Source organism: Pocillopora verrucosa, chromosome 9, assembly GCF_036669915.1.
Source record: "Pocillopora verrucosa isolate sample1 chromosome 9, ASM3666991v2, whole genome shotgun sequence".
Lineage (NCBI taxonomy): Eukaryota > Metazoa > Cnidaria > Anthozoa > Scleractinia > Pocilloporidae > Pocillopora > Pocillopora verrucosa.
In genome coordinates this window covers 15,599,023-15,617,632 of record NC_089320.1, presented here as the reverse complement: position 1 = coordinate 15,617,632, position 18,610 = coordinate 15,599,023, and the positions used below count along the sequence as shown (strand labels likewise).

The 18,610-nt window shown below is 35.3% G+C and overlaps 3 protein-coding genes across 3 annotated transcripts; 2 read left to right on the top strand and 1 right to left on the bottom strand.

Annotated features, from left to right (window-relative positions):
• The first annotated feature begins 403 nt into the window (after positions 1 to 403).
• On the top strand, positions 404 to 3,146 carry LOC131779699 (palmitoyl-protein thioesterase ABHD10, mitochondrial-like). Its single transcript, XM_059096275.2, has 2 exons — positions 404 to 766; positions 1,255 to 3,146. Exons 1-2 carry the CDS (start codon positions 412 to 414, stop codon positions 1,740 to 1,742), a joined length of 843 nt encoding a protein of 280 aa, XP_058952258.2. The 5' UTR covers positions 404 to 411; the 3' UTR covers positions 1,743 to 3,146.
• A 359-nt stretch (positions 3,147 to 3,505) lies between these two features.
• Positions 3,506 to 14,647, top strand: LOC131779688 (mannosyl-oligosaccharide 1,2-alpha-mannosidase IA). The gene is made up of 12 exons (XM_059096264.2): positions 3,506 to 3,784; positions 3,908 to 4,218; positions 6,147 to 6,362; positions 7,252 to 7,332; positions 7,446 to 7,540; positions 7,911 to 8,034; positions 8,580 to 8,673; positions 9,412 to 9,527; positions 10,307 to 10,405; positions 10,800 to 10,917; positions 11,744 to 11,916; positions 12,491 to 14,647. The coding sequence occupies exons 1-12, from the start codon at positions 3,529 to 3,531 to the stop codon at positions 12,713 to 12,715; spliced, it is 1,908 nt and encodes a 635-aa protein (XP_058952247.2). The 5' UTR covers positions 3,506 to 3,528; the 3' UTR covers positions 12,716 to 14,647.
• On the bottom strand, positions 14,554 to 18,384 carry LOC131779715 (uncharacterized). The gene is made up of 3 exons (XM_059096300.2): positions 18,137 to 18,384; positions 17,837 to 17,906; positions 14,554 to 16,685 (listed from the first exon to the last, which is right to left on the bottom strand). Exons 1-3 carry the CDS (start codon positions 18,367 to 18,369, stop codon positions 16,491 to 16,493), a joined length of 498 nt encoding a protein of 165 aa, XP_058952283.1. The 5' UTR covers positions 18,370 to 18,384; the 3' UTR covers positions 14,554 to 16,490.
• Between the last annotated feature and the right edge of the window lie 226 nt (positions 18,385 to 18,610).

The following is an 18,610-nucleotide window of genomic DNA, read 5'->3' as shown; positions in this document are numbered from 1 at the left end:
ATAGTAAGACAAGTAAACCATTAAAGATCGATGATTAGATAAGAGTATACCCCTCCCATTTGCACTAAAATGCGCTGGTCAGCAGAATTTCCCCTTTGTGGCATCTACAGTATTCGGAAAGGGACCTTAGATCACACCCAAGACCACCAGCCTGTTTCTCGAAAGTCCGAAAAACTAAATGCAGGAGATGATAATGCGGGTCTTAAGCTTATAAACTAGATTATTCTTATATTTTTTCTAATACATTTTCGTTTTTGGGATTTCAAAACTATGATTATTTCGATCTTGAATGAAGACATTTCAAATAAATGTCAGCTGGTCACCAGTGCTTTTAAGAAACGGGCCTTAGAACAGACAATTCATATACGTGTAAATGAAGCACTAACCCAGCAGCTTAATTAAGGCTACGTAATGAGGCATCTTTTTAAGTCTCCCTGTACTCAAAACAAGATCATCAGACACTTGTTGAAGAAAATGAGTTCTTTTGCTGAGTCCACTGTACAGTATGCGTTCCCATCTCCAGGAGAACGCGTAGCCTTTCGACAATCTCCCGGAAAATCTCCAGGGGTTATCTTTTTGCCCGGGCTGATGTCCACCATGGAGGGTACAAAAGCTCTGGCTCTAGAGAGATACTGCAAAAAAATTGGACACTCATATGTAAGATTTGACTACAGAGGGCATGGCATGTCTAGTGGAGAAAGTCAAGAATGCACAATTGGAATGAGGAAGGAAGATGTGTTAACAATTCTTGATGGCGTTGCTAAAGGTGGCACTCCGCTCAGATCTTTTATTACGCGCTTAGAATGCACTTGAGACAGGCTTAATTCCCCCTGTCTATTGAAGCGTCGAGATTTTATGTATTTTATAATGTGCAAAATGAAATTTTTGGGATCTTCTGGTGGCAAAACCGGAGCAAAAATTTCATTCCCCCCGCGTTTTGAAAATATAAATATAAATTTTGCTTCTGGTCTGTTCAAGACAGGGTTGTGACATCCTTTCAAGAATGGAAAGTTTATGTTCTTCTTATTGCGATAGTTTATTTCCATTTGGTCCAACTATGCAATTATATTTGTATATATCAACATATAACAAATTTTATGCACAGATAAGAGATAATGCATCATGTGAAATGATTCAAACCTAATAATAATGCATTGTAATGCATTATGTGAGGTAATGCAAACTCTCATAAGAGTTTCATTTCCCAGAACCTTGGACAGATTTTAAGGGGGACCATGTACATTTACTTTGTAGGTCCACAGATCCTTGTAGGGTCAAGCCTTGGAGGATGGATTTCTCTTTTAGTTGCGATGTCAAAACCAGATCAAATAAGAGGTCTCATTGGCATAGCTAGTGCTGTTGACTTTGTATCACGACGCTATGATACTCTTTCCCATGAAGAAAAAAGGGAAGTGGAAGCTGCAGGAAAATGGATATTACCTTCTCAACACACTGAGGAGCCATACGTGTTAGATTCAATAGTGATAGAAGAGGCACGTCAGCATATTTTACAAGAAAAAGAACTCTATCCCATCTGCTGTCCTGTACGTTTACTCCATGGCATGAAAGATGGGGATGTGCCCTACCAGGTATCACTTGATCTGGTCAATCAACTTGAAAGTGATGATGTCCAATTAACACTTATCAAGGATGGTGGTCATAGGCTTTCTGATGCACACAATCTGCAGTTGCTGACAAAAACTTTGGGACATTTGATTGATCAAGTAAAACAATCTGATTAGTGCTCTCTGTAAATAATGGAATTTAGCAAATACAGCTGTTTTGAGAGAGGTTATTGAATAAAAGTACAAAAGTGCATGCAACAATTTTGAAAGGTAAGCTGGGTGTCCAGTAGTCAATGAATTTTAACAGGGAAATAAATGAATGAATTCATCAAACTTTTTGTGCCTCATCTGCACTGTGACATTTTCTCAGATTTCCCTGAAATCCTGAGATTAAAGAAATGTGACCAATACCTTTGTCTTGAATTTTTTTTCAATAATACTATTTTTGTAATGGAAAAATTAGATTTGCTAGACCAATATAGGATAAGTGTTGTTCTGAAATTTATTGTAACAATACCAAGTTGTTGCCAATGAGGGTGGTTTACCTTTCATGAGTTTGAAAAGTTGTTTACTTTTGTAATAAACACTTTGCATTAGATCTATTTGAAGCAGGAGAACAAGCATCCAAGGAAACCGATCTGTCTTACAAAGGCAAGGGAGTTTTTTCAGTCAACAATTATTTCTTTCCATTCTCTTAACCTTCACATTTCATTCAGCAGGGATAAGGTTCAACAGATGATGTGCTGATCCTTTGAAGTTACTTCAGTGTACACATATAACGGTAAAGGTAAAGAATCCAATCCAACCTATGCATCAGTCAACAGCTGGCCAATTGTCAGCTGACGCGTTGGCCACCATTTATCCTTCTAACTTGCAAGATGCATCGGGGGTGTGTGCATTTAAAAACAGCTCCTTTAGGAGCCACCACATATTCAAAAGTCAATGATCAATAAAGACTTTTTGCTTCCTAATCTTGCTAATAAACAAAAAGTAAACATGTCAGTGAGATCAGTGTCAGCCAACATGCTAACTTCCTTGGTTAAGTACCCTAAAAAAGCAAAAAAAAATGCGGAGAAGACTTAGGTACCAGTATTTTGTTCTCAAAATGATGGTTGACATGTTGGCAGTGTGTTGGCCAACACATCGGTGGGATTGGATTCTTTACTTTTACCGATATAACAGTGCCCTTGTCTTAGTAGCCTTGTCAAAACTAGGGTAATCATTTTTTTCTACCTACAATAAGTCAAAATTTAAGGAAATAGAGTAATAGCATAAAGGGCTCATCTAGCTTCTGTATAAATGTGCTATTGAAAATATCAGAATAGAAGCTCACACAACTTGAAGAATGAAAACTGATAATAAACTAATATTGATATCCTTTGGAAACCACTTCAACACTGCCGCCTATAATGTCGGGCTAGGAAGAAGCTTAGCTCACAAAATAAGACTATTTAACAAAGGAAACAAAAACCATGAAGGCACAAAAGCTAAGCTAAGGAAAAATCGAAAACCATGAACCAAGAAAACTGGGTCATAACATGTAATCCTGCTACCTATTATTGTTGTTGTCACATGATCAACCTGGTGTCACTCTTTATCAATAACTCCAAATGAAACGGGTAATCTTGATCACAATTAGTAGTTATTGTGTTTATTTTTCTAAGGCACTACACTTTGTCTTGTCAACAACAACCTTTTAGCATGTCTTGTAAGGGTTTGTAAAGACCTTGATCATGGAGAATTCACCATTTGCTCTTCTCCTTTTGCCTTTCTTTCCTGATTTGCTTTATCTCAGTAAAAGCCTATCCTATGAAATAATTACATAGTGAGCTTATACTAAAATTTTCGCAGCGTTCCGCACGAGTTATTCATCCAATCAAAAACGATCATAATAACTTCGAAGCGCCCTTGGACAATGCTTATCAGCGGTATTACCCAATATGGCGGTATAACTTGTTCGATCATGGCGATACTGCCAACTCACCATAGTAGAAATTTTCATCCTATTCCCGTCAATAGATCGGGTCTTAGGCTTAGGGAAAAATATGTATTAATGTTAATATTTATAGCTTTCCTCTTTCTATGTTTTGGAGCATTTTTCTTCGTACCAGACCTAAGAGATAGAACATATCTTGAGGACGCATACAGGAGGTTTGTTGGTGGCGGAGGGGACATTGTGCCAATAAAGGCCCCAAAGACACCGATTGTTAGAATAGCAGGTAAATGTTTATCCCTTATTTTCGGGTAAAGAGTATGTGAACAAGGAACCATTGAATAGTTCTTGTGGTATTTTACAGTGAAATTTATTAATCATAGTAATTCTTTAATTTGCATGCTGATAGATGACTTTACTCCGCAAGTCAGTGAATTTAGCAAACCAGAGACTTCCGATACTAACCGAAGAGAAACAGGTCAATTATCAGAGAGGACAACTTCAAAGTTATCTTTAACACACAAGGAATTGATAGAGATGATAAGGAAGGACAAAGAGAAATTCATCAAAGATCAAAAGGCTGAGGAAGTTGCGGTAAGGGACGCTAGAATCGAGCAATTAGTTAACAATTCCAAGGTGGATGACACTGGTGCTAAGGGAATCACTGGAGGGGAATCTGCCGATGAAAGGACTAGAGAGAGAAGAAATTTTATCAAGAGGGTGAGTTAATGAAATACCGCCTACTTTGTGAACATTTTATCACACAGTGTTACGGTACTGAATGGTGGTTAGTGACATCTTTTTTTAGATCCTCATTCAATTGTTGTCAACAATGAACACATTCAACTGCGGCTCTAATTTTTCATTACAGCCTCTAAAAAATAGAATTCTTTGTCTTATTTTACAATGGATCAGTTTGATGCAGACTTCTTTGAATCTGCGCTTGATTGATTATTCTCCTCACTAATTTTGTTTTTAATTTTCTTATATTTAGGAGATTCGTTTTTTTTGTATATTTCACAGTTATGAAGAAACCTACTTAATCCGTATAACTATTGAAACAAGTCAGATTGATTAAGATTTCGTGACTTAAGGCTATTTTGAAATTCCAATTCGCGAAGAATTCAGCACAGTTTAAAAACTGTTTTTTATGTCGAGAAACATGTTTTTTCGTCTTGTCAAGAGCGTGGGACAAAGAAAATAATTCTAAGTCCCCATGAGGAATCGGACCTCAGACCTTCGGATTCCGCGCTCCGATGCTCTAACTACTGTTTTTTTATGTCTTTTTCCTTTGGATTTGTTATGTTTCCAACTTACAGCATTTCGTGTTTAATATATTCGTGTCTTTACGCGTTATGTAAAGCGTGGAGTGTCATCATGTTAATTATATTCAGTGCTTTGTTTAGATAGCTTTAGTTAACTTATAGGGAAAATTTGATCAGCTGTTTTGTTTCTTAGTTAAGGGAAAAAGGGAAAGAGATCAATCCAAACTTTCTGTTTGTCAAAATATCCCCAGTTCAAGGTTAAGAGAACTTTAATAACTCAGACTAAATGTAATTGTCAGGCTATATTTGGATTAGCCAACACATTCTATTTGTCTACTTTAAATGAAGTGTATCAGAATTTGTTCACAGAAGGTTACTTTTCTGATTGTTTTCTGATTGATTGGCCAAATGGATGAATTTAGTTTTAAGAGTTTTTTTGGAGCTGTGTTATTCCTTTTGTTCAAGTCAATTTGTACTTGCCAATTGAGTGTTTTTGTTCATTTGGAAAATGAGAAGCAATCATTGTTTCCACTTTTACTCAAATAACTGATTGTAAGAGGGCCTCAATAGATGTATACTTTTTATGCTATAGTACTGTTTGTAAGCTCAAGACTAAGCAATTGCATCGTTATACACCTTTTTGTCAACAGTATATGTTTCATAAGCTATTCATTGGTTTACATCCTCCACGAAAGAAAAAAATTTAAAAAATAAAGAGAGAGAGAGAAAATGATGTAATTAAAAGCTTCCTGTGTTTAGTGTCAGTCAACTTTGACAACCTGATTTACACCATTTGCAAACTACTGATCACCCAAAAAAGAGATCAAAGGTGTAATTTTTTTTCCTTCCATACCTCATTTCTGTGCATTACCTTAATCACAATATACAATTTCAGAGAGCATGTTTGTTTCAAAAGCCATACAGTATTCATTCAACTCTAAGAATGACTATTGTAAATAATTTGTTACTACGTAAAAACCCAGATTATCCAGATTTTTGTATTATTCAGATTTGCTTCTCTGGTCATAGGTATTTATAGTTGTTATTTCTGGGTTCAAAATACTTTTGGCTAATATTAACAGTTCATGCACAATGATTTGAGAATGTGCTTCAATTGTTGCACCATTTATTCATTTTATTTTTGGCTCTATAATATTCTTAGTTTTGATTATATGGATTCAATTATCCCAGCTACTCAGCTCAGTCCTCAGGAGTGTGGATATTGAGGTTTGACTCTGATGATGACTTCCACTCAGGCTATCACAATGTCAGTGATAACTTCAGACAACAGTCCTTCTCAGGACCACACCCACCTGGACCATCAGACTACACGGTCACAATAATTTTAGTGTCAGATAATTCTAATGCATTTTTCCCCATTAGATGATGGAACATGCATGGAATGGTTATGTAAAGTATGCTTGGGGCAGCAATGAGTTGCGACCAATTAGCAAGTCAAGCCATGCAGCAAGTATATTTGGAGCTTCCTCGTCTGGTGCAACAGTCGTTGATGCTTTGGACACATTGTACATTATGGGCATGAAAGATGAATTTGAACGTGCTAGAAAATGGGTGGCAATGTCTCTAAGTTTTAATCATGTGAGTATAATCAAGTTCATGCAATGATGAAAGTGTTCAAACAAAGGGTTTAATTTAGAAATGGCTATTATGCACTTTTACCCCAACATGAGTATACCTTTTCTCCACACTGTTCTCTATACATTTCCTAAGGTACTGACAAGGAGAATTTGTTTAACAATCACAAGCTTCTTTAGTTGTTGATTATTTCCTTTATTCTCATGACCTTAATGTGTGATTCAGGGTTGGTATTGTAAGGAGAAATTAGATGCTGGTCACTCTTGAGTGTCAAAGGGTTAATAGAGGTTAACCTTGACATTCTTGGCAAACACCAAATGGCAGTATGCATTCAGTTGTTTTTATACTAAAGTTGAAACATGTGTGATCACCTATTTACTTGTCCACTTCCAATATTTCATTAGTAATTCTCTTTATAGTCTGTGGTACAATTCTTATGATGTTAGTTCAGAGAATTTGGTATCGGATCAACTAGTAATCCCTAAGTGATACTTTTCTCTATACTCATCACTGGTCTGCTTGATGTTGTATTGATATGGTATAAGAAATTCTGTCTGGGTCACTCATGGGAGTTTAAGGGTTAACTCTGAAAAGAGATTTGTGGCTATTTTTATACACCAGATTTAAACTGCAAAAAGTGCAGAAAAGGTCAATTTATTTTGGCAGTTTTCCAGTGTTGTTTGTATCATGGTTAACTCATTAATGTAAATGTATCAAGTGAATGCTTAAATGTACAGATAATGATCCTGCCCTTCCAAATGTTCATCTAAAGTTGTGTGTGTGCCATTTTACATTCACTGTATTATCCTTATGTGTATATGTGTAATAAATCATAAACAGAAGAGATTCTTATAAATTATATGAAACATGCATTCTATATTATTCTTCATAGGCGTCAGATGTATCTGTGTTTGAAACTACAATTCGCTTTCTTGGAGGACTACTCTCTGCTTACGCATTCAGTGGAGAAGAGGTTGGTTGAGTTATAACAAAAATTCTTAATACATTGTATCTCTATTTATTACTTTTCTGATCTTTTTTTTTTTCTCTCATTACCTACCTGTAATAATTTATTATTTTCCTCAGGTTTTTAAAGTAAAAGCTAAGGAAGTAGGGGACAAATTGTTACCTGCATTCAATACTCCAACTGGAATACCTTGGGCCATGGTTAATTTTGCCAGGTATGTGATTTTTTTGGCAGAATAATCAGACTCATTAAAAGCACATACCCAAGGATGCAATCAAGCATTTCTGATACTGTGATCATTGGAAATGATGGAAAACTTTTTCTTTATTATCCAGTCTTGATGGAATGTGTTCATTTTGTTTTCAAACTTATCTGTTGTAATGTGAAAAGTGGCTCAGTGCTCAACACTGTGTACTTTGCAGCATCATCTGCTTAGAGTGTTCTTCAAAGAAAAAATTTTTTAAAAAAAACCTGTCCTCCAAATTTTATTCATTTTAAAGTGCAGTCAGGTTTCTATTGCTCTTTGGAAATAAGGTCCTCTAATGCTTTCTGTTAGATTATTTCTTTATTTGTTCTTTCCACAGTGGCAGTGGACACAATTGGGGTTGGGCATCTGGGGGATGTTCCATTTTAGCAGAGTTTGGCACCCTGCATCTGGAGTTTGTTTATTTGTCAAAGATCACAGGGGACCCAATCTATGCCAAAAAGGTGAGAATGAAGTTTTGGGAAGTACATCAATGAACAAATAAACAAATGGAGAGAGTAAATAACAAAAAAACAAAAAAAACAAAAAAACAAAAACAATTGAATGAATAGCCAAATAAAATAATTATGTCTTGATTGAAATTGGTCTATAATGAAACCATATACATTAGTAGCAGAAAAAGAGAACACATTTTGAGGAGACCAGAAAGAAACTATTAAACATATCCAAAATTTATCCGTTGTTGAATGCCTTAATTAAAATACTCCATGTGTCTAAAATACTTTGTGCAAAGAACTCTTTTAGTAAAATGCCACAAACTTGGAATCTGTACAATTTTAGTATAAATGGTTTTGTGTACATCTTTATAGCTTATCTATTCATTTTTTATATCACTCATGTACTTGTTGTATATTTAGGAATCAGTTTATTTAAACCATAAGTCCTCAATGGTAAAACCTTGTCTCTCCTTTACAACATCCATCTTACTCGTAAATATAATTGTTAACTAGTGAAAATAGTTTACAGCTGGCCTGTGTTTCTGGTCCAGGTTTACAGAGTACGAGAAGTCCTTGATCAAATAAACAAGCCCAATGGATTGTATCCCAACTACTTAAACCCCAGAAGTGGAGTTTGGGGCTCGCGTAAGCTGTTTTGTATTTTTTTTTAACACTGTTTTTTTTTAACCCCATTTTCAATTTACTAAAAATAATTATGAACATTATTTTAGAGGACCAGTTGTAATCAATTATGTCTTTCATTCATATAAGCTGCATCAAAGTGAAGTATTTATCATCATAACAGCCTCACATTTCCCCTTTTAAGACTCAAGAAACAAGAAACTAGTTCACTAGTCTTTAAGGAGAACCACCTTGAAAAAGAGTTGAGAGTAGGGTAGTAAGACAGAGTCCAGGACTGAGGCAGCATCAAACCATTTGCTTTAAATAACTTCTCTATTTATATCTTAGTAGATGTTTTGGTGTGTAGTATTGCTGAGTATTTTTACAAGTTGTGTTGTATTTTGACAAGCCTGTAGGACGAGTCAAATACAAACAGTGAGTGAAAATACTCAACAATACTACACACCAAACTACTAATAAGTTTTAAATTTTTTATTATTTAACTGCTTTTTTCTGCAAAGTCTTTCTGCTCACTTCTCATAAATATGGAAAAGCAAAGTGAACAGAGAAGCGTGATGCACGCAGCCTATTGGTTTAATAGGTTTTTTACAGTACAAAATAACCAACTGTACAATATTGCAGGATATTTGTACCCTATTCACACATTATATGTAATCTTCTTTGTACAGTTGGATTATAATACTGGGTTATTTCCAGCCACAGAATTTTATTGAATATGCCACATTCCCTTTTAAACAACAGAGCATGTTTCATTGGGTGCATTGGGAGACAGTTTTTATGAATACTTAATCAAGTCATGGGTGATGAGTGGAAAAACAGACAATGTGGCTAGGCGGATGTACGACAAAGCTGTGGAGGTTGGTAACCTATATTTTGCATCTTGTTTTACAGTTAATTTTATGGTACAATCTACCTCACCTACAATGTATCCAGTGTACATGTATAGGTCACTAATTCCTCCTTCATCCTTTATGCTTAAGTTCATTGGCAAAGCAGGGCTATCAATAAATTTTGAAGCAGACTGTAAAAACTGCAAAGGAGGCAGCTAAATTAAATGGAATATTGTTTTTTGCTCCAATATTGAAAAAAAAATGAAGCAATTTCTCTTGACTCAGAGGGCAAATTTTATTGATAATTTGCTCATATTGAAACCCCTAGTAAAGGGTTACATGTTTCAAGCCAGATAGCCAGTCACTTGCAGATTTTATCCCAGAATCTTTTACCCCTGGCAGTTTGTTGTACCCACTTATACCTGTGGAAGGAGAGAGAGGCTCTGTCACAGTAAAGTGTTCTATCCATTCACTCTCTACACTCTAAGATCAGAGTGCATATTCCCCAACACTGTTTTCTAGACATTTCTAATGGTACTGAAGAGGAGAATTTGTAGAACAATGATGAGCTTTTTCAGTTGGAGATCATTTCCTTTATCCTCTTGACTGTAACATTTGATTCAGAAGTGATATTGTAAGGAGAAATTAGATGCTTGTCACTTTTCAGTAGGGATTGAATGGTTAACATAATGTTCTGACTGTGCCAGACCTTGTGTTTGAAAGTGCCCCATAACAGCGAGGCTAAAAATTCTCCTAGACAAAATAGTTTTGATGATGTCTATTTTGTCCTTTTTTTACTTTTTTAGGCCATAGAAAGAATGTTGGTTCAAAAGTCACAGCCTTCCAACCTTACATACATTGCAGAGTACAAGTTTGGCAGGCTGGAACACAAAATGGATCACTTGGTGAGAGTCAGATTAAAGCTCTCCAAGAGTCATCTTCGTTGTTGTTTATTTTTAAATAAAAAGCTGAACATTGTTTCCTCAGTAGTCATTTAGTAATGAGATTGTCCAGGTGACAGAAGTCCTTTCTAGGCCTTTTTGGAGAACAAGAGTGGGAGTTCTCAACTTAATCCAAGTGACAACTTCTACTCAGCTTGTCAAAATATCTTTCACTACCACCAATAGTGGTGCATGTCAGGACTACTACTACTACTTGCTTGCACAATCATATTACACAAGGGACACTTATTCTCAGGTTTAAACAGTTACCTTTTACCATATTGTTCCATCATAGTGATCAAGCTTAAGTAAGGTTTTGACAATTAGCAAAACATCATGATTTTTCATTTGATTTAAGGCTTGTTTTACTGCTGGGATGTTTGCTCTTGGAGCTAAAGGTTCTAGAAGTGAGAAACATTTCATCAACCTTGGTGCAGAACTTGCTAACACATGTCATGAATCTTACCGCAAAACAGGTAATCCAGTAATGCTGCTATTGGCTTAAGGTATGCCTTGTTAAAATAGAGCATTTCCTAAGCAAAGAGGTCAAAAATTTGATCTTAAATCATATTTTGAAAGGGCAATTAAAATTTTTTATTCTTGAATTATTTTCAACAGTGTTACCATTTTATCATAGTAAGTAATTGTACTGACAAATTCAAGTTAAGGAGTAGCTCATACATCAGTAGGTTATGGAAGGTCATAAAAAAACAATCTATAGCATTTCTTAAAACTTTCCTTAAACCGTGTAACAAGAAGTAACAGAATCAAATGATCATTTTGACATTATTTTTAAAACAAATTTTGTATTGTAAGTCACTGGAAATATTTTGATAGTCCCAGAGGAGGTAATAGAGAGTCATGGAATTTTGTAGCGTGAGAGTGGAAGAATTCTGATCAGAGAAAGAGGGCAAATCAACAAGAAAATCAGCCCCATATTGTGCCATTTTCAGCAATGAAACCTAGATCACAGTTGGGAATGTAATTTCTCTCACTTCTGCAGTTTATCTGTAACTGTCAAGGGTGTGAGCCATGTCAAAACATTTTCTGTAGTGGATGATGAGGCCTCAAGGCACTCTATTTTTTTATTACAAGCTTTCACCCAAGCTATGTTATCATATCCTTTAACTTAAAATAAAAAAAGAAATACAGTAGCTCAAGCCCTCAATCAAATTGTCCATTGAATCAACATGTTACTGAAGGATAACTTTAAATGTTTTTTTCTGTAGTCAGATAAATAGTGGCCAGAAAATTCTAGTCAAATTTAGAACATGATGTAAACCTTCCAATTCATTTGTATAGCTACTGGTATTGGCCCAGAAGCCTTCAGGTTTGAGGGACCTCATGAGGCAGTTGGTATTCGCGTGAATGAGAGATACTACATTCTTCGACCAGAAGTGATTGAAGGATACTTCTACATGTGGCGGTTTACTCATGAGCCTAAGTATCGTGAATGGGCCTGGGAGGCTGCTCAGGTTAATAATTAATTTTTTTAAACATTGTTTATCTCACCAGAATTACCAGGATAGCTAAAGGAATGTTGGAGAAATTTTTTTTCATTGTCAGGGAAAAGTTAGGAATCTTAAAAAGGCCAGAGACTTGTCGTGAAAAAGCAATAATTGGTTTTAATACTTTGCCAATTGCCTGTGTAGATTAAATATGCTTCTAGTTTGTGTTCCTTCAATCAACAGTTTGATTCAGAAGGACTGTTTTGTCAACTCTTTTTTGTCTTTTTCACATTTTATTTTTCCCCTTTTTCTCATCCAGTTGGTTCAAAGTCCAAAATATGTTTTGAAATCAGTTAAAATTTAGGAAATTGAAAATAAAACTGCTATTTTAACAGGTGGCAACTTTCCAGAAAGATGTATAAAGTGGTTGTTCTTACTCCTAGTCTAAGTAGCTTTGATATCCATGAAAAACCAATAGATTTGTTCAATAGGTTTGTGGACAAGTCATCCATCAGTTGTCGGTAATTTAACATCTGCATTTGATTGTTAAAAACAAAGACACTTGGTAATTTTATATTACTTTGTTGTTATCATTTTCTAGAACATTGAAAAGTTCTGTCGTGTTGAAGCAGGCTATAGTGGCATACGGGATGTAGCCTCCACAGCAGTGTCACATGATGATGTCCAACAGAGTTTTTTCTTGGCAGAAACTCTGAAGTATTTGTATTTGATATTTTCTGATGACAGCCTTTTGCCTCTGGACCAATGGGTGTTCAACACAGAGGCCCACCCACTCCCTGTTATAGGAAAAATGCAGAATAGATAGTTAAAGCTAATATCTTTTAAAATGTAATGGAGAAGTATTCTCTAGAAACATTTTTAAATTTAATGGAGAAGTATTCTCTAGAAACCATACAGTATTACCTCTGCCACTGAAAATTGCATCATTATCGAATCATATCAGTATTCATGGCTTCAGCTTTGAGAGACATTTTTAATTTGATGTATTACCACCTTCAGTTACCTCTTCTCCCAGTTTGTCTTCCGTCAAAAGAAAGTTTCATGATTTTTTTTCTGTTGTTAATCAAAGTGTAAAAATTCAAACATAAAAAGGACAACAACCAAACATGATTTATATTTCATTGGTAATTTAGAAGTCATTGAGGGCACCTTTTAATGTAAGCTGTATGATTTCTTTAGCTCTCCCTAGCATTTAATTTTTATTTTAAAACAATTCTTTGTGAAGTTTATGGTGGTGGATAGACTTGAAATTGAAATAGCCAGTGAACTAAAAAAAATGTCTTTCATATGCTTTTGAATGGCAGAGTGGTTTCTGGAGTATACTTACACCTTTAAATGGCATACTCAGAATTTGAAAATAGGAACAGCACATGTACAAAGTAGTTTAAATTTTTCCAAGTTTTTGTAGAGCTAGTAATATTTGCATGATTTGTATATCTGAAGATCTTTTCAATGACTTCCAGCACTTGAGGGTTGAAAGTAGGTAGAATTACAGTCCTCTGACAAAGTAACTCTCTAATCAATTGCAAAGGAGTGCTGTACAGCTTTTACTCATTTATAATGGATAAATTAACTCATTAAGAAACAACCTTATAAGTAAGTTTGTTTATGTCAAGAAACTGTGATGTTGTCAACTTCTACTCTAATTCTCTTATTAATCCAGTTGAAAAGTTGAAGAAAGAAATATAATTTTTCATTGTAAATACTAGGTGTTCAGACACCTGAATTGACAGAAACTAAAATTTTTGTAAGTGCACTATTTACTCAGTGTTGTTTGAGGTTTTGTTTTTGTTTTTCCAAATAATTTGGAAAGAAATTGGCTCTCTTTTGGTGCATAAATTTAGGAAAAAACCTCCTCAAGCATCACTGGGTAAACTGAATTTTTATGTTGGAGGTGAGATCATATTTCCTGAAAACAACGGTAAGATCACTGGAAAGTTATTAACACTAGTTTAGAACATGAGGGATATCAAGCATGAGGGATATCAAACTTAACAACAGCAGTTGTGTTCCCAGCTATTCAACTGTTCATGGTGTAATTCTAAAAGTCACCCATTTCTTTTACAGGTGATTGTTCAATTTTTTTTCTTTGGTTTCATTATTTCTTTTTCAAGTTCCTTGCTATGGTTAAATGGTCAAAGTTTATTGTGTGAGGCTGCAAACTATTAGATATTCAGCAATACAGCCACAAATCCTTTATCAGCATCAAATTTGATCAGAGGTTCTAAGCAAAAGCATAAGAATGTGGACACATGCAGCAGCACACAAATCTATTTGACAAACAGAAATATTTTGGAAACTTGGGTCTGTACTAAAGATAAAGAAAATAGGCTTTGGCAAAAGCACAACACTATATGTAGGTGCTTGTGATTTTCTAACAATTTAAGTTTTCCTTTACTTGTATTTTACATTTACTTTTTTCTTCTTTTCAATCACACCCTAATTTTGACCCTAACCATTCCTTTCAGTAGTCTAATTTTTTTACATTTTCATACTTTTGCTTTCTTATACTGCACACAAATTTCACATTACATATGGAACCAATTGACACTTTGCCCTTGCAATGCAGTGCAATATATTTACGGTTTGTGCCCATATAATAAGGGTAATAAAATAATAGTAATGGTGGGCTGGCACAACAAAGGAGTTAGAATTACTTTTATTGTGATAATCTACAACCATGTTGCTCTACAGCTTTTAATTTCAATGCAATAAATGTACGATCTTCTTCCAGGTACTTGCATTCTAGGAGCATGAAGGGAAATTTGAGATGGGAAATTTCCATCACTACCTCACAAAACCCCACTTAACTCCATAGAGCAGTAACTGGCAATCCTTCCCACCCATCAACTCGTATAATTATTTGAGTGAAATGCCAGTTTGATGCTGATAATTCAGAGAATTACACATTGTAAAGGGATTTTAGAAAGTATCGATCAGACATTAAGGGTATCAACCCCAAAGAAGTCCCTGTCAGATTCCCTTCCCCCCTTAAAAAAAAATAGACTAGAAATTTCAATTTCCTTCCTGCAAATGCTGTTCAAGTCACACTATGGTGGCTATTTTTTAATATTTATCCTAATAAATGGTTATTAATGATTAATTTGAGAATAATTTTTGAAGATTTTCAAGTGGGTATTATTGTGAACATGCTGTTTTAGCCCTCAATGTATTTGTAGCTCACTTATTCCCTTGATTTGTCAAAACTTCAGATTTGACACAAGAAAATGATGCTCAACATTATATATACCATTATCTTTTAGAGTCATTACCGGTTAAATATGAAAATCAGTCAAATTTTGAAAGCATGGTTACTAGGCAGTGTTATATTTTCCACATACCAAGTACTTATGTTTGTGTATATTGTCACTATAATCATTGTTTTTGGGGCACGAATTATGTATGACGTCTGTATCTCTGTTATGTCAAAGGTGGTGTCCATTCTCCACAACTTTTATTGAATTCTAGGAAATATTAAGGATTTGAAACACATCACCAGAATGTTTTGAAACTTTAATCATCTGCCACAGAAGAAATTTAGAGAAGACATCAGGACAATTCAATGCCAAAACACCATTTTACCTGATCAGTTACCAAATAAAGTCCATTCAATTTACACATTGTTTGGGATGGTAAAGAGGGCTACAAAACCCTTTACAGTCTCTCCTCTTCTTACTGTTCTCTTCTTTTTTCATGTTTTTATCTGTTGGACTGGATTTCAAACTTACAGGAAGACATTTTGCACTCCCTAGGGAAAGACAGAAATGCTCCTATCCAAGAATACTCCGAAAACTGAATGGAACAAAGCTCCCCAAAGATGACTTATGCACTTGTAGGCTTTATGAGAAATTTAGCAATTTGCAACCTTCACATAAAGTTGAGAAGAAACCTAAAATTTCATTAAAGCAAAAAGGGAAAGTGTGAGACAGGATTTAGAGTTTTTAATTTTCATGACCAATGGAAATACGAAATTAAAACCCTGAAACTGCACAGTTTTTGCTTTTCATAATATGTGAACCTTAAAGTTGTTTTATCTGATTTTTTTGTAATGCATAATTTCTGTTTTTCAATGTGCATAATACACAAGCAGGGCCCCCCTTACACCTCTCAGCAAAGGACTGATATCTCAATGGTTCTCTTAACTTTGGGATAGTCATAACACAGTTGATAGTCAGTACTTACAGTGACTCTTGCATCACAAAGTTCAACACCACTACATATATATATATATGTATAGCTGTTTCTAGTAAACGTCACTGTGAGTGCAAGGAATAGCCAGTTTGATGAATATATTTATCTATTAAAATTCATTGATGACTGGATACCCAAATTGCACGCACTTTTGTCCTTTTTTCCAACAACCTTTTGTGAGACGTGTATTTCCGTGGCTGTGAATAGCTGATGATGGTCATTAAATTAACAAAATGTTTTAATCTCTCTTCACATTCCTCTGCCAACAATTTGTGCCAAGTGCTGCAAGCCAGAGTAAAAAGGACACAAGACCACAAAGTCATTTGCTTCCAAGTTCACTTGTATCCATTTTGATGGCATCTAAATGTATATTTGCATCACAAAGCTTCTCACTTTGAAGGGTGAGCATAATCTTTGTCAAACTCCTCTCTTGATATGATCATACTGCCATACCGCACTCCAACAAGGCGTCGTTTTGCTTTCTTGGTAAGATCTTTATAGATTGTCAACACCTTGAATCGTGACATAACCACTTTGTCCTTTTCTTTTGATCTTGTGAGATCAATTTCATCTCCCTCATTAACCTATTGGGAAAATGCATCTTTAGTAATTTGACCCCTAAGAGTGACTTTCATTTTCCATTTAAATTCTCCTTACAATATCACCCCTGAATCAATCATTCAAGTAATGAGAATAAAGAAAATGATCACTAACTAAAAAAGTTTCTGATTGTCAAACAAATCTCCTCGCCAGCATCACAGGAAATGTAAAGGGAACAGTAAGGAGAATATGCATACTGATGTCAGGGTGTAAAAGCTAAAAATATGTGATCCTCCAGCTCATATCTCTTGCCACCTGGTTCTAAGTAGAACCCAAGGGAACCTCACAAGTGTCCATTTTAATAAATAGTTATATTAATTTTGTAATTAAAAGGTGCCTAATAAACAGGGTTCTGCTCAACACAGGTTTCATTATGAAAAATAATCCACATGTAATGAAAATAGTAAGTTGCTTGATTAACTCAACAAAATATTTCCTTCAATCTTTTACATCTAGGGAAGATCAGATCTAAGGTAACAAAGCCTCCATATGTAAAACAAGCTCCGTTAAAATAGTGAAAAAAAGAACCTAGTGTATAAGATCTGGAACAAAAACAAGCAATGGAACAAAAACAAGCAATGTCGATGTTTGAATCACCTGGTAGTTGCCATTTTCAATTGCAAGACCTATGGAGTCCCAAGGAGATCTTGAAGATAATAGCAGTAACCCCAAAGCATTGGAAGATGCAACATGACCATGCACAAAAAAATTCCAGTTTCAAAACAACCAATATCTGTTTGGCTTTTTTTAGTCATATTTAAAACTTCATTCCAGTTTAAGCCAAAAAATTTGTACTTTTAAGGTTTATTATCAATATTGATGGGAACAATTACATACACTGTGGTCATGGGTCAGCAAAGATTGTGCAAGCCTAGTTTCCCATAACCTCTTGACCACATCTTATTTTCTGTGGTATGAAGCAACTAGGAGTTAAGTACTCCATCCACCTGAATGAGAGGTTTGTCCCCCCCCCCCTCTTGCCCCATTTCAATTCACACAGCAACTAGGGGTGTGAGATGTCTTACACAGCATAATGACCCAACCAAGACCACTAGTCCGGTCCTAAAACACTATCCACACAGTTAATATGAGAAATATGTGGTGACGTGATTGGAAAATGTTAAAATGTACTTACTAAGTCAGACTGGCTTGTGTTGAGTTTGTTGACAAAAACGTCTTTGGAAGCAATGAGGTTTTTTATTTTGCTGCAGATGATTCAAATAAGAGGAAAGATAATTCTTTTTGTCAAAACAATATTTATAATTAAGTTTATTCTTCTGTGCATTGTACTGTAATCTACTAGCTATGCACGGTATTATGCATTTATTTCAATGGCACATCCCGAGTGAATGAGAAGGAGTAACTTAGCTTTAAATCATAATCAAATAAAATTTCCTTAACACAAATGTGAATGTCACGCTAAATATCACCTTACTTTCTTCCAATACCAAAGCCACTAGCTGCAACACGATCCACTCGTAAACATGCAAGAACCAAATCAAGTTCTTTTCCGTGTGAATCAGATCCTAAACGATCAGAACTTCTTTCTTTCCCTTCATCCACGTTACCACCAGCTATGGAACAAAAGTACTGTTTTGGGAAGCGAATTACAAGAGCTTTAAACAAGTCAGAACTTCTACGATGAAAAATCGACATAGCGACCGCCATGTTACATTCTTTCGCGGTGTCCTCTGTCTGTCTGTTCGAACATGTCACGAAATCGTGACACGAGTTATTTAGATAGTCACGCAAGATACCTAACGCGCTATGGAAGCAATCAGCTCAGTTCCTGCAAAAGCGCCGCTTTTTTAAGCTTTATTCGCTGGTTTCGCGTCGTAAACTCGTTGGAATCCCTACCCGTACATTTATCAGGAACCAGATTCGTAAATGAACACATGGAAGTAGTGAA

Excerpts from the sequence above, each read along its gene's own strand:
- LOC131779699 (XM_059096275.2), top strand. The coding sequence starts at position 412 with ATGAGGCATCTTTTTAAGTCTCCCTGTACTCAAAACAAGATCATCAGA. Across the intron at positions 767-1,254 it reads TCTTGATGGCGTTGCTAAAG|GTCCACAGATCCTTGTAGGG; the intron begins GTGGCACTCCGC and ends TTTACTTTGTAG.
- LOC131779688 (XM_059096264.2), top strand. The coding sequence starts at position 3,529 with ATGGCGATACTGCCAACTCACCATAGTAGAAATTTTCATCCTATTCCC. Across the intron at positions 3,785-3,907 it reads ACCGATTGTTAGAATAGCAG|ATGACTTTACTCCGCAAGTC; the intron begins GTAAATGTTTAT and ends GCATGCTGATAG. Across the intron at positions 11,917-12,490 it reads GGGCCTGGGAGGCTGCTCAG|AACATTGAAAAGTTCTGTCG; the intron begins GTTAATAATTAA and ends ATCATTTTCTAG.
- LOC131779715 (XM_059096300.2), bottom strand. The coding sequence starts at position 18,369 with ATGGCGGTCGCTATGTCGATTTTTCATCGTAGAAGTTCTGACTTGTTT. Across the intron at positions 17,907-18,136 it reads GGCTTTGGTATTGGAAGAAA|CAAAATAAAAAACCTCATTG; the intron begins GTAAGGTGATAT and ends AATCATCTGCAG. Across the intron at positions 16,686-17,836 it reads ACACAAGCCAGTCTGACTTA|GTTAATGAGGGAGATGAAAT; the intron begins GTAAGTACATTT and ends TTTTCCCAATAG.